Genomic DNA, 15,849 nt, shown 5'->3' on the forward strand with positions numbered 1-15,849 from the left:
CCATCCCTTAGAGCTCCCAATGGAATTGTTTTGAAAGAGGAAGCCAGCCAGAGAAGGTTGACAGGGTGGGAGGCGGAGCAGTTCCCATACACAGGCTTTCCGTCACTGCCCCAGGTAAATGTCTCTTAAACGTCATTGTACAGAAAGGAATCAAGACCAGTTTCTCCATCTGTACAGAGAATGGGTAAGATGGTGCAACAGTACAGGAGCTCGGGTTTTGTGCCCTAAAGCTTTGCAAATATTCCTTGTCCACTCACCTCCCCCCACAACCCACCCTTTCCTGGGGCTGCCATGCAATGGGCTGGTCTGTGAAAATTGGAATAATAACCAAACAGAGCAAGAATCTCGGATTCAAGGCATCCAGGTGTACTCGGCTTGGTTTGAGTCACCCTAATTTCTTTCCAGCTCTTCAAGGGAGAAAGTGGGTCCTCGCTCACCACTTTGTTAGCACTGTCCTTTTACAACTGAAAGTCTTGTGCAGTCTCCAAGAGGCCTCCGCTCTGGAGGGGAGCTGGGGAAATGCATGAAACCCTGAATTCTAATAACTGCATGTTGCCATGTAGTTATTATCCGTTGAGACCTACTTCTCCCCCTGGTTCGTGGCCTTCATCTGAATCATCACATGTGTTAATGTGGTTATTAAAAGAAGGCTGATTTTTACCATACATTGTTCGAGTGATGGGGCAACGTCCTCAGACTTCTCACTGGTCTGGAATAATTGGCCGAACAAAGCCTGCTAAGTCATGTATGGTAAAACTCTAATCTGCCGGTGGAGATTGCCCCCACCTCCACCGCCAACACACGTCGTTTTGTATGTGGAAGCCACTGTTTGCCTTAAGCCTTCTAGTCCCACCCCCCCATTCTTGTGTCAGCTTTTGCAGAACCCTCGGCCAGTGGGTGACTCTTGTTTTCTCATTTTTATCCTGCCAGTAATGGATCAGGCACTTCAGAAGATCTATTCTGGAAACTCGATGCCCTGCAGACCTTCATTCGGGACTTGCACTGGCCCGAAGAAGAGTTTGGAAAGCACCTGGAACAACGGCTGAAGCTGATGGCAAGTGACATGATCGAATCTTGTGTCAAAAGGTGAGCACAGGTGGCTGGACAGGTTCTGCACACCTTCCCCGCTGTGCTCCGACTCAGGAAGGGATGGGTGGCTGCTCTGAGTCAGCCGTCATTTGGAGTGTCTGGGAGAAGGTGACTGCTCGTCATGGTCAGCTGGAGTGGTGACCACATTGCGGCTTCTGTTCACCTTCCCACATCTTGCCAAACCCAACAAAAGCAGGCACAAAATAAGGCTGCCCATGTTTTCATTCAGCTCTTTGAGGAAAGGGTCCTTCTTGTCTCTGTATCCTTAATAACCATTTGTGCCATTTTGTCTGGCACAAAATGCTTAGTTAATATGTATTTGTTAAATGTATGAGTGTATGTGTGGGTGTATAGCTGACTGGAAAGAAAAAGGAGAACCTACTAATCTACTGTTTTAAGCACAGGGAGCAGGCATCTCTTGACTTGCCAGTAATGTGAACAAGACCTCCACAGCACCGTTCATTTTGTGAGCACATACCACATGCTGACCATGAGTTATCTTGCCCAAAATCTAACTAGATAGCAACAAAGGGTCATGAGACATTAATTTTGCATTTTGGTTTCCTGCACATTGCCCATTTTGTCACCATGGCTTATGGGATTGAGGTGGGAATGCTGCATTTGTCCTTTCTAGGTAGCCTTTCCCGAGAAATAAGAAGAAAATGAGGACAGGACACATCCACTCAACAAAAACTGTGTGGGCTCCTCCTGTCTGCCAGGCACAGTGCTGAGTTCTTGGCACGCCAAGAAGGATGGGAGATCACATCCCTTCCCTCATGGAGTGTCTATATCTGAATATCAGAGATAGAGAGGAGATTTGTCTGGTTTGACATCATTATCATCACCCTGTCTATCTCCAGACACACACCCAAGTTCCTTTTCCAGTTCATAACTGTTTCATTATCTTTCCTCGCTCACAAAAACCCCCAGTCTCCTAGACACCACAGACTCCTCTGGATCTCCAGATGTTGTGTAGTTGAGTTGATGGATCAGTTGTGTGTGATGGGGGCTGGGTTTGGCTGAGAGTGATCTGAATCTGGTATCTTGTATCTTGCAAGAAGAGAAGAGAAGGAATAGCATCAAAACTGGAAGCCTAAAAGGCAAAAGAACAGCACAGTCCCAGGTTGGGGAGCATCTCAGCAGGAACTGGGAAGGGGCTGTTGCACCAAGGACTCTGGGCAGGTGTCTGATGGCTCTTCTAAGAGCTTAAAGTCCTAGGGACTCAGGTTTTGTGTTTTACTCTTTTCTTCCCAATCGTAGAACCAAAGGCAAGCCTATTTCTCAAACCAGCGGTCAGAATCTTTCTGTAGGGTTTTGATTTCCACCATTTCCTACATGGTCATTTTTAGGAAAAGCAAATCTTTCCCTAAAGCCATACCATCCCACCAAAAACTCCTTGCAGGGCAGTCTCCCTGTGCTGAAAAGTTCTCCCTTGATCTATAACTAGTGGCTACAATGCTCTAGAATGAAGCCTTTCTAGCTTCTGGTCTGTGCACGCAATTGTACACAAAGACTTATTTGCCCTTTTCTGAGAAGCCAGACTTCTGAGTATGGAGTAAGAAATAGGGAGATGCTGGAAGGAAAAGAGAAGACACGGGGATGTAAAAGGTAGATAGTGACTCTGTTTCCTCCCTCACCACGTGGCTTGTCTAGCGGGATCTTAGTTCCCCAACCAGGGATTGAACCTGCCACGCCCTCTGCTGTGAAAGTTCGGAGTCCTAACCACTGGACTTCCAGGGAATTCCCCTTACCACACGTCTTTATGGTTCATCCACCTCCAAGACTTTGGGCTACTGAAAAGCAGGAAGTGTATCTTGTTCATTCTGAGCTCCTCACCCTCCTCAGGTCCCCTCCTCATGCCTGACACATAGCAGCTGTTAGGTAACCTTTGTGAACAGAAGTTGGTCAGCTTCACATGTACACCTGAACTGGACACATAAATTTCCCGATATCCCTTTCAATTGAGGCCCCAACAAAAGCAGATCAGAGCAAGCATAGCGGCAAGTACCATCCCCAGACCTCCAGATTCGGAAGTTAAAAAGTGAAGAAGTCCTTGGATGTTGTAAGATATAGAATGCACATGAGTAGAGCCTAGAATGTTAGCTTTCCTCTTTGGGAAAGAATAAAAGGGTCTTGTTCTAGAAGGACAAGAACATTATTGCATAGGTGTAAATGCGCAGTGCCTGAAAATCAATCAGGTACTCATTTCCAAGTTTCTCAGTAATCGAAAGCACACATTTGATGGAGCCTCTGGTCTCCTTTATGTGAGATCCACACAGAATAAGGCACCCTAACCACCCTCTGAGAGGCAATGTATTAACTGACCTTGGCTTTTCCATCCCATAGAGCCCTCTCAGTCATATTAATTTTGCATTCAGCTTCCTTTTTTCACAGCCACGCACTCCAAGGGCTATGAACAGCTCTCCTGTGAAAACAGAAGACGATTACTTCATTGTAAGCGAGTCATTTAGCATTTCCATTTCTCAAATTGGGGCCAGAACTGGCACACAAACCTCAGAAGATCAGCACAGGGACCTGTCCAAGTCAGTCCGCATCAGGCCCCCTTTTCACCAAACCAGAAAGCAATGTATTTTCAACGTAGCTTAAAATGATCATCATGATTAGAAAGCTTCTTCAGTGCACTGAGTCTTTGGGAGCCAAGATACATTTATGTTTAACATGATCATATAATATATAGGAGTGTTTTAAGGGTTTTTTTTTTTCTTTTAGTTTTTTTTTTTTTTTTTTTTCCTTAAGAACTGGGCTTCCAACCTTAGAAATTATACTTGGCTTCCCTGCATGCACCCAGGGTGTGTTAGCAAGCTGGCATCCTTTCCTGAGCTAACTAGCTGTGTGGTCCTCCCTATGCACTGATAGAAAACGGCTACAAATACCTCTTAAAGCAGTGCTCTCCTGTTGGCTGTGTGGTCTCCAGAACCTGACCCTGAACAATGCTCAAAAGGTGCACCAGACAGAAGGAGCTTTATTAAAGCCACTTACTAACCAGGTGGTTTTTTTTTTAAAGACATGTCATGACATTGACCCATTTCTCTGAAACCTCTTAAAATCTTAACTGGTCCCCTTTACAATGCTGATATCAAGGATTGCATCTCAGCCCTGTATTACCACCTGCTCATGTCAGACTAGGTTTTTCCTGTAAGCAGTTAGCACATTGATGGGATCATAATTTGATCTATGTCAAAATTAAGTTACTTTAAGTTTCCACCGTTGTATACTTCTTGAAATGGTAAGTATATTATGATGCTTTTACTTGTAAAAATAATATAATCTTATTGCAAAGCAATACTTTAACATTGCAATAGCCAAAAACACATAGTAGAAGCACTCTCCAGGACCACTCCTCCTAATTTCAGTCTCCTCCTCAAAGGTAACCATCCTATATTTTTAGTCTTTAGAGCAATATAATAAACTTGTTGAATTTTTTTTATGTCTCTCTCTTTCATGACCAAAAAGAGGGGAAAAAATAATGTCATTTAAGATATTTCCCACCATGAGATTTTTTAACATTAGAAACTGCTTTTGGGGATGGGGTTGTTGTTTTGTAATTTAGTATTTCAAGGTAGTCAGGTGCAGATGTGAGCGAACTTATATATGCTATAATGCTGTAATTGAGTTTTTGTTCATTCATTCATTCTTCTGCAATTAGGGTTCTCCATAGCATGTAAACTATAGACAGAAATACGCCGAGCTACAGGTGTTCCATGTGCTGTGGAGAAAGGAAGGGTTTATGTGGCTGTCTCTATGAATAGGCTTCCTTAGCTGGGAAAGTCATTTTTAAAAGAACACATGTGAAGTCATTGTCGATTGAAACTTGATTACAGCCTTCAATTTTCTTTTTCACTGACCTCTCAGAAAATGTCTCCTCCACCTGCTGCCATCTGAATGCTGAATCGGTCTTTTCCTACTTTGTTTTAATAGAACCAGGATTGCATTTGAAGTTAAGCTGCAAAAAACCAGTCGATCAACAGATTTCCGAGTCCCACAGTCAATATGCACCATGTTTAATGTTATGGTTGATGCCAAAGCTCAATCAACAAAACTTTGCAGCATGGAAATGGGCCAAGAGGTAAAAAAAAAAAAAAAAAATACAGATTTCATCCCCCCCTCCATTGATCATGTAGAAGAAAACTTCACAAATTCCTTCCATCTACTCTAGCCTGCTAGTTTCAGAAATACACTCTAACATGGATTAAGCCACAGATGAATGTTTGCTGTCTGTTCGTTAAGTAAATTTCTAAGGCATGTGCTGATGACTATGCCAGTCACTTGGAAGTGATTCTCAGCTGGGCTTGGGATGGCCGTAAAGTTCCTTTAAGTCAGATCAAGCTTGATGACCTTATTTGTTGGGCTGGCATCTCCAGCAGGTGTGTTTGACAGAATGTGAGTCATTTTCACATGGGAAGTGCATTTCATTACCTGAGCATCTGGGCAGCAGGAGAGAGCTCTTCCTAGCATCACACAGCCTCCAGGATGTATAGCATTAGATCAGCCTGCCACCCAGTCCCCAGCTAGCAGCCTTTGAACTTCCAAGAAATTCCAGGCTTTTCATTTTCCTTAGACTGAGTGGATTGTGAATCTTCCCTGACCAAAAGTTTAGTCCTTTGCTAAGTTTCCAATCCCAAAGTGGTATTTAAAATGTAAAGAAGAAAGAAACAGCAACTTGGGCTTGATTAAAGACTATCATGATCATTTTTCTCTGATGGCTTTAAGCCAGCTAGATATTCATATACCAATTTAGAATTAATTCAGAAACATTTCTGGCAACTCTCGTGTTGTTGCCAATTGGCATAAATTGCTCCTAAATCAGATCTTTCGATACCAGCCTTATATGCTCAGAATTTTTACTAAATTCTATTTGCTCCTTATTCGTTATTTATTTTCTCTTTCAGCACCTTCCATTTTTAAATGTGGGTTGGTGGTATTCTCTTCCTGGCAAGATTGTCTCTAACCTTCTTTCCCCTCCAAATCAGCTTCTTCAGCCATCCCTGTTAGCTACTGCTCCTGATCGGTTTTCTTGTAGGGTACCTTGCCCTGGGGTGGGGGGAGGGGGTGTTCTAAGCACTATGGTCAAATGCAAGATGCCAGTGGTTCTCTTTGCTGGCTCTATTCACTTCATGAGGACTATCTGGAGCAGTAGTTCTCCAGTTTCAGTGCCTATCAGACTCATCCAGAGAGCTTTTTAAAACCCAGATTGTTGGGTCTCACCCCACGTGAGTTTCTGATAGGTGTGGGGTGTGGTCCAAGAATATGTATTTTTGACAAATTTCCTAGTGATCCTGATGCTGCTGGCTGGTCTGGAGACCTCATTGTGAAAACCACTGGTCTGGAGGCTCAGTGTCCAAAAAGAGTAACGGAGAAGAGCTGAGGTGCACAGGCCAGCCTCCTCAGGAAGGCTTAGGTTAGATGGGCATCCATACCCTGGTTCTTTTGCCCGGGCGGTGCTGCAAACTGGAGCTGATCAAGTCACTCAGCCTCATCAAACCTCAGTTTCCTCATCTGTAAAAGGATAGTTTCATTAAGGCTGTTTTTAGCTGTCGATTCTTCAGACCCCACCAAAAAGGCCAGCATATGGAATGAATAAAATTGTAATTGTTCTGGATGAAATCGAGGGGGCAGGAATTCAAGAAAGAGGGGGCCCGGAGTCCAAGCTACCATATTCCACTCCACCTCTGCAATTGTTCACTGCCCACCAGCCACCTACCCATCCACACTTCTCTGGGGGACTCTGAACAATCTTATAGGCTTCACAGAGTCTGCTTTATAAACCTTGTTCTTAGTGATATCTTAAGTTCACTAATGGAGAAGGCAATGGCAACCCACTCCAGTACTCTTGCCTGGAAAATCTCACAGACGGAGGAGCCTGGTGGGCTACAGTCCACGGGGTCACAAAGAGTCAGACATGACTGAGCGACTTCACTAAAGTTCATTAAAATACCTTTGAATTCAAACTCCAAACTACCATCCCTTCTAAATGTTTCTCCCTTTGAGCTTTTTTATGTTATGAGATATAATTCACAGTCCATAAAACTCAGCCTTTTAGAGAGTATGATTCAGTCATTTTTAGCATATTCACAAAATTGTGCAGCCATCACCACAGTCAGTTGTAGGACATTTTCATCCCACTGAAAAGAAACCCAGACCCATTAGTAGGAATTCCCCAACTCTCCCTCCCCAATCCTAGATAACCCTAGATAACCACCCCTCTACTTACAGTCTCCAAGGATTTGCCTATTCTGAGCTTTTCATATCACTGGCATCTCACGTGTAACCCTTGATATCTGGTTTCTTTTACATGGCCAAGCGTCTTCAAGATTCACCCACTGTTATTGTGTGTATTCATATTTCCTTTTTATAGCTGAATAATATTCTATTATATGAATATACCACATTTCGTTTATCACTTCGTCAGTTGATAGACATTTGAGTTGCTTCTGTTTTTTAGCTACTATGAATAATGCTTCTATGAACATTCCTGTACACATTTTCATGTGGACCTCTGTTTCACTTCTCTTGGATATATACCTAAAAATGAAATTGCTGGGTCATATGATAACTCTGTGTTTACCTTGTGAGGAACAATCAAACTGTTTTGCAAAGTGGCTGCACCATTTTACATTCCTGTCAGCAATGTACGAGAAATCCTATTACTCCATAACTTAGCCAATACTACTTCTTCTTAACCATCTTTTTTGGTATCACCATCCTAGTGTGGATGACACAGAATCTCATTCTAGTTTTGATTTGTGGTGATGTTGGCCATCTTTTCATGAGCATATCAACCACTTGTTTATCTTCTTTAAAGAAATGTCTATTCACTCAAATCTCTTGCTCCTTTTCACAATTGGGTTGTTATCTGTTGTTTGATTATGAGAGTTCTTTATATCTTTTGGATATGAGACCATTATCATATATATATGATTTACAGGTATTTTCTTATCTTCTATGGGTTGGTTTTTATTTTTCACTTTCTTGGTAGTATTGTTTAAAACAGAAAAGTTTTTAAATCCATTTTATCTGTTTCTCCTCATAGCTGCTTGTCATGTCCATTTTAACTGAGTTTCACAAGGATGGCACCATTCAGGGTAGGAAAGGGTGGTGACACTAGGATTGGCCTTCCTTTTCCCTTGGCAACTTTAACAGTCCCTCTTCAGTTTGACTCTGCTGTGGCCTTGATTATAGAACTCCTACCTACCTGGTCAGATGGCTGAACCACCTTTTCGAACAGAACTAGTCATTCTGATCTTTTCTTTTTGAACTGGAGTTGAGAGGGCAGTGGGAGTAGGGTGAAGGAGTGGAGGGAGGTGTTGTCAGGCAGCCTACTAAGAATCTGATGAAGTGGATGAAGCCATTTCCCAGAAGAAAAAAAAACAGACTTTCATAAATTTCACTGAACAATTTCAGGGCCTTGTCAGGCCAACCTGTAGACCCTGTTTGGAGATATAGGATGAGAAATAACTGGTTTGTTTTGTCACAGTTGACTGTCTTTTATTTTTACCACTAACCTGTTCTGTGCTAGAGTGGTATGACATTGCTCCAAGCCTTGATTTTCTTGAATAAATTGTCCAATGGCTTTAATAACTAAATCATATGAATTCTACACATTAACTACCAAACTATATGACATTGAGCAAGTCACTTACTCTCATAACCTTGCTGTCATTTGTCAGATGAGAGATAGAGTACGCAACACACATTTGAGAGGTATGTACCTTGTCAAAATAGGGGATAAAGCTTCCTAATTTCTATATGTAAGATTAGAAAGTTGTCTTGGATATTCCCAAATAGTAACATTTTAAAGGCTAAACAGCAGTGACTGCTTCTTTGTGGACATTATTCTGTTTCATGTAGTAGAAAAAACTTCATGTATTTACCCCTAAATGAGTCAACATGCTTTCTTTTTTTTTTTTAATGAAAACAATAACTGACACTTATAAATGTTTCACAATGTCCCAGAACTACTGTACAGACAACTGAACTAAATGATCTTTATTAAGAGCCCATCCAATACTGCATTCTAGTCTGTGATTCTTACCCTAGGCCTGTCACTTTCCCAAGCCATGCTAGAACAACCTGATATAACTGTATCAGAGACACCTAAGTGACCAGCTTGTGAGAAATGAGGCCTTTTCTGACTTTAGAATGCCAAATGACTGAGAACAGTGAGAATGAAACCAGACATCATTGTAAATATGTCCTTCCTTTACGCATCTTGCTCTGTGGCTGTGACCTTGGCCAGAACTTTATTGGGAAGTCTCATGCAAATGATCTCTCAATTTTTCTCACTTTGTAGAATGAGGTTATTCATCTCCAAAGTAAAATAACTGTTAAAGTGAGATTGGCCAAGGATGGCTGGAGACATCACAATACAGGGTGGAAAGGAGTCCAGTGTTTTTATGTAGTTTTCATTTTGTGGGGCTTCCCTGGTGGCTCAGACACTAAAGAATCTGCCTGCAATGCAGGAGACCTGGGTTCGATCCCAGGGTCAGGAAGATCCCCTGGAGAAGGGAATGGCAACCCACTCCAATATTCTGGCCTGGAAAATCCCATGGACAGAGTAACCTGGCAGGCTACAGTTAATGGGGTCGCAAAGAGTTAGACACGACTGAGAGATTTCACTTTCACTCTCTTTTCATTTTGTGAATATTTTGATAATAAACTCATATTATATATCTAGTTACTTACACCTGTTTCTACCTAGATTCCAACTCCCTTAAGGTATTTTGGACTAGATACCAACCAGGTGATACAGTATTCTCCAATTTTAAGATCACTTCCTGAATTTCATCACTGGGATAAAGTCTCATTTAAAGGCAGCTGTTGAAACATTTGTTAACCATACTTTTCCATCTTAAATATTTGTTTTTTCATTAAAATTTGTGAAGCACCAATAGAGAGGAAATTGTGTATTAAATAGTTTCTCACTTGGTCTAGTGTGTTTTCATCTCATTTCCAAGGTCAGATGGTCTTAACAGAAAGACAACATACACACAATCTGTTCCATGACAAGGCAAAATGTGCAGCACAGGAAGTCAAGTGGAATAATTTTCACAAAGTGATTGTGAATTCGTTGCAATTTAGCTCATCAGAAGCGAAAGTAAACTCTCCAAACTTTCCATGCCATTGAAGATCAGTGGTTCCCTTGCTATCATCACGACCTAGTGCCCTAGAATATAACTTAGAAATATTGTTATGATTATTGTGAAAGTCTCTCAGTCATGCCTGACTCTTTGCGACCCCATGGTCTATACAGTCCGTAGAATTCTTCAGGCAAGAATACTGGAGTGGGTAGCCGTTCCCTTCTCCAGGGGATCTCCCCAACCCAGGGATTGAACCCAGGTCTCTCATATTGCAGGCAGGTTCTTTACCAGCTGAGCCACCAGGGAAGCCCTTAGGGTCAAATCAACCTAAGAAAACCAACAGAGAGGACTGAAAAATGCCAAAGTAGGCAGGATCCCCTTTTGTACCGTATTAGGTTACAGACTGGAATCAAGATTGCTGGGAAAAATATCAATAACTTCAGATACGCAGATGACACCACCCTTATGGCAGAAAGTGAAGAAGAACTAAAGAGCCTCTTGATAGAAGTGAAAGAGGTGAGTGAAAAAGTTGACTTAAAACTCAACTTTCAGGAAACTAAGATCATGGCATCCAGTCCCATCACTTCATGGCAAATAGATGGGGAAACAATGGAAAGAGTGAGAAACTTTATTTTGGGGGGCTCCAGAATCACTGTAGATGGTGAATGCAGCCATGAAATTAAAAGATGCTTGCTCCTTGGAAGAAAAGTTATGACCAACCTGGACAGCGTATTAAAAAGCAGAGACATTACTTTGCCAATAAAGGTCCATCTAGTCAAAGCTATGGTTTTTCCAATAATCATGTATGGATGTGAGAGTTGGACTATAAACAAAGCTGAACACTGAAGAACTGATGGTTTTGAATTGTGGTGTTGGAGAAGACTCTTGAGAGTCCCTTGAACTGCAAGGAGATCCAACCAGTCCATCCTAAAGGAAATCAGTTACGAATACTCATTGGAAGGACTGATGCTGAAGCTGAAACTCCCAATACTTTGGCCACCTGCTGTGAAGAACTGACTCATTTGAAAAGACCCTGATGCTGGGAAAGATTAAAGGTGGGAGGAGAAGGGGACGACAGAGGATGAGATGGTTGGATGGCATCACCGACTCGATGGACTTGAGTTTGAGTAGGCTCCGGAAGTTGGTGATGGACAGAGAAACCTGGCATGCTGCAGTCCATGGAGTCGCAAATAGTCTGACACAACTGAGCGACTGAACTGAACTGACTGAGGTTACAGACAGAATTGGATAGTTCCTTTGACTGTAAGAAATTTTGTGACAAGATAATATAGTATTATCTAGTGTTGGTCACTCAGTCGTATCCAACTCTTTGCAATGCCATGGACTATAGCCCTCCAGGCTCCTCTGTCCATGGGATTCTCCAGGCAAGAATACTGGAGTCGGTAGCCATTCCCTTCTCCAGGGGACGTTCCCCACCCAGGGATTGAACCCAGGTCTCCTGCATTGCAGGCAGATTCTTTACCATCTGAGCCACCAGGGAAATACTATCTAGATGGGATGATAATTAAAAGATGCCCCAGTCATATTTATATGCCTTCATGGAGCTTCTCATGTGCAGGGAGCAATATGTCTCTTGAGAGAACAGAGTGAAGGCAGATTCCTTGGTCACTATTTCTCCAGAAAAGCAAGTCAATCAAATAAGTCTCAGAAGAATCTGGTAAAATGAATTCATATGTTTTTGTAATTACTTGACTAGCAACGGGGGCTGCTTTGATACGTAACCCTTTGCTACATGATTAACAGAGTAGATACTACCCTGCCCTACAACCTTTCCCAAAGTAGGTTTTATTTAATCCAGATTATAGTTTACACATAAGAGCTTCCCTGGTGGTTCAGCAGTAAAGAATTCACCCATCAGTACAGGAGACGCAGGTTTGATCCCTGGGTCAGGAAGATCCCCTGGAGGAGGAGATGGCAACCCACTCCAATATTCTTGCCTGGAGGATCCCATGGACAGAGGAGCCTGGCAGGCTACAGTCCATAAGGACAGAAACAGCCAGACACGACCAACTGAGCACAGCACAGCAGAGAGAATGTATACACACATGTAAACATTTCAGTAATCAATTAGTAACTGTAGTAGTGATTCTGCCAGATAGCAGTTTTGGGTTTCTAAATCATGTTTCTGAGCATCGTTTCATGACTTGGTTTGGTGAATATGATTTCTACTTTCACAAGAGGTTTAATTCTAGCCCCACTGAGGAGAGGAGGAAATAGACCAGCGGAGATAAACATGCTCAAGTTTTTCCTCTGAAAGTCAGAAGCAGAATAATCATGGCAGATGCTTTTTTTCATAAGTAGGAAAAAAAGGTGTAGAAGCATGGAGATCCCAATATTCACCAAGAGAGAAAGGGAGAGACAGTGATTCTCCCTGGAGAATGCTCAAGACCGTGTTCCGCATGGGAATATTGAAGGTAGGAAGAGGTTCCCATGTCTCCATAAACTTTAGCTTGGATTTCTTAGAGAATGAAAAGGTTTGAGGTTCTCTCACGTCTGAAGCCAAAATAACATTGTTAATCTTCCAATCAAGAGCCTGAATCTTCCTTAAAAAAAAAGATTTATTTATTTATATTTGACTGCCCTGGGTCTTCGTTGCCATGCAGGGACTTTCTCTAGTTGCAGCAGGCGGGGGCTACCGTCTCTCTAGTTGCGATGAGCAGGCTTCTCTTTGCCATGGCTTCTCTTGTTACACAGCACAGGCTCTAGGTGTGCAGGCTCAGTAGTTGCAGCTCGCAGGCTCCACAGACATTTGAGATCCTTCTGGACCAGGGATCGAACCCTGGCCCCCTGCATCGGCAGGCAGATTCTTAACCACTGGACCACCAGGAAAACCCAAGCCTGAATCTTTCTTAGAGCACGGAGAGTGATTGCTGTTGGCTTTGTTTGCCATTTCAGCCAAGTGTTTAAAGAGAGAGTTCCTGTGCTCAGTGATGTTCTTTGCTTGGTTAGAAGCCCCTCGTTTAATATTTCACATTATATTATTTTGCCTGCAGCTAGCTTTCCTGAGTTAAACCTCATAATTCATTTAATAAAGGTGAATTATTTATAGTAATTCTAAAGAAAATCTAGCAGAGTGAGGCAGTCACATGGGGAGGGAAAGTAAGCATGTGATTCTGGATCTTATCTCAAGACCTAAAAATGAATTTGGAGCCTCATCAATACTCCTGAAATTCTTTTGCTCTGACATCTTTCTTGGTGTTTTCTAGCACAGAATCCTGCAGATAATTTTTCCGTTTACCTTGAGGTTTATGCCACTTACCAGTTTATGCCACTTTCATGAAGCTACCAGTAGAGCCAACATGGACCATTCGTGTTCTTATTTTCCTCTGATCAATTAAGATGAAAAACTAAAATGATAAAGCAATTATCTTTCAATAAATAAAGAAAAAAAAAACTAAAATGAGATGACCGATGGTGATCGCTCCCTTGCTTTATCTTCTCCTTTATGACCTTGAACAAATGTTTGAATTGCAATTATAGTTGACAAAATGGTTTCACATCTAGACCCTCAGTATGATCTTCAAAGTAGATTTTTGAGCTTGAGAGCAGGACTGGCAGGAAAGGATTTAGCCCTGGTTTTATCATCATATTAATAATGCTAAATGTCTTCATACAGAGTTTGCCTCATTCCCTACTAGTTTCCCTCCCTTATCATTGGCCCTGGGTGGTAGTAGTATTACCTGTTTGTTTTGCAGATGAGGAAACTGAGCCATATTTTCTTAGACATCATGACTTCCCAACTTTGCACTGGGACTTTATCTCGGTCTTCCAATTACAATGAGAATTCACCTATGACTTTAAATGAATTTACCTAATTCACATCCCTTTGCTCCTAATTGCCAGTTATCAGAATATCAAACCACATTACTATGGCTTATTATTTCTGTATGTTTTCATAACTTTTTGGATGCTTTGTTTAATTTTGATTTTTTTCATGTGTCCTTTTGTCCTAATTTTTATTTGCACTGTTTCTTTTCTTTTCTGTTGCTAATTAATCGTCTTTCTGAAAGTTTGCTAAAGAGTGGGTAAGTGCATTTTCCTTTCCAAATAGCAATGTTTTGCATTGTTATTTTTTATTAAGGAAATATGGAATCATTCAAATGGATACTAAAATGATCTAATAAATGTCAAGGAGCTGGCATGCAGTATCTTCTGTTGAAATCGCTTTTCCTTTTTCCCTGGCATTTACAGCAGATTTTTGTTTGTGTGGGGATTTGTTTTTGCATTAGTGTTTAAGTTTTAATTGACAGTGGCAGTACAAGAAATTGAAAAACTTAGCAGTCGTCTCAGGAGAACCTATAAACCTGGGTCTGCTTCTCCACAAATGAAGAAACTGAGTAACTGCCACAAGGGTTCCTAGAGAGATAACTTTGCCTTTAGACTGAGTCAACCCCTGGAGATATAACTGGGTAGCTCTCAGGCAGTAACCCAAAGGATCTGATGACTTGAGAACAGTTTGTGCAAAATCAGTCAGTCTTGGTCACATTCCCTTTGGAGTTTGTGACTCCCAAAGTCACATCACCCAGCAGTTTCCTAAAGATAATTTGCATCCTCTATATTAAATCAGTGCGGTGTCTTGCTTTATAAGACCCAGATCAACACACTGCCAGACCATTTGTTAAGCCACCCCTGCATCCTATTTGTAAATGTGTGTGTCTACACATATCAAAGCCAGCAAAAGCTTTGGGTAAGAAACAACGCGTCTGGTCATCTTTTTTTTTTTAAAGAGTTTCTGATCTTTCTTCATCAAAGACATGGAGTCAGAATCTTACAGCTGCTTCTGGGACTATGGAAATAAAATAGGTCTGCCAGCCAGGTTTTATTTATAAATTGCGTTGTCTAAAAATTACCGACGGATACAGTGCCAGCACCTCCCAAACATGCTAATGTTTGTCTTTCTGTGTTCTTTAGCATCAATACCATTCAAAAATAGACGAACTAATTGAAGAAACTGTTAAAGAAATGATAACACTCTTGGTTGCAAAGGTAACCTTCGGCTTCAGGTGAAATGTTTCATTGTGAATATTGCTTTGTTATGTCTGCGTTTCCATTAAAATGTAACACGTTAAAAAGTTGCACTGGGTGCTTGCATTTCTCAGGAAACAAGATAGTATGTCACCCAGCGGCAGCTCTGAAGGATTTTTCTAATGATCGTGAGCCCGGTGAAGATGAATTGATGAAGTGGCATATGTTACCCTAATAAAAATTTGTCCCCCAATGTTGCAGTAGGTTAGGCAGGAAATACTTGTTTTGTTTTTCAGCCCTGACAAAGTTAGCTTTTTAAAAACAGAAAGTTAAATGGTAATAAGGAATTCTGCCATCATGAAAACCCCCTTTCCCCTCGTTTCACATGCAGTGAGAGTCATAATAAAACATAAAAGTCAGATAAAGCTATTTCAGTCACCCTCATGAATTATAGAATTTTAACTAAGTAATGCTGAATGGGAAGACATTTATATTTGCCAGTGCTAAACTTCTGTTTCCCCAAAATTACTGATAAAATACAAATAAAAATAGATTGGATTAAATGTAGTGCTAATATGTAACGTAAAAACTGCTTTGCGCAGTTTTGGATTTTGAAAAGTGCATTTAATATTATCGCATGCTATATGCAACTCAATAATATTTTGTCACTTTGCAC

At 41.4% G+C, this 15,849-nt stretch overlaps 1 protein-coding gene across 26 annotated transcripts in view; it reads left to right on the top strand.

The window, feature by feature from the left end:
• CADPS (calcium dependent secretion activator) overlaps positions 1 to 15,849 on the top strand; it is an 807,294-nt gene that overhangs the window by 718,804 nt on the left and 72,641 nt on the right. For 23 of the 26 annotated variants that reach the window (XM_081524519.1, XM_081524520.1, XM_081524495.1 and 20 more), the window contains 3 exons: positions 931 to 1,086; positions 5,029 to 5,176; positions 15,120 to 15,194. In XM_081524519.1, the coding sequence (XP_081380645.1) occupies positions 931 to 1,086; positions 5,029 to 5,176; positions 15,120 to 15,194 (379 nt within the window). Of the gene's footprint in view, positions 1 to 930; positions 1,087 to 5,028; positions 5,177 to 14,218; positions 14,234 to 15,119; positions 15,195 to 15,849 lie in introns of all 26 variants that reach the window. The other 3 variants (XM_081524509.1, XM_081524518.1, XM_081524513.1) reach the window with 1 other exon arrangement.

Source organism: Giraffa tippelskirchi, chromosome 9 (genome assembly GCF_054371585.1).
Source record: "Giraffa tippelskirchi isolate mGirTip1 chromosome 9, T2T-mGirTip1v1.2.pri, whole genome shotgun sequence".
Taxonomy (NCBI): domain Eukaryota; kingdom Metazoa; phylum Chordata; class Mammalia; order Artiodactyla; family Giraffidae; genus Giraffa; species Giraffa tippelskirchi.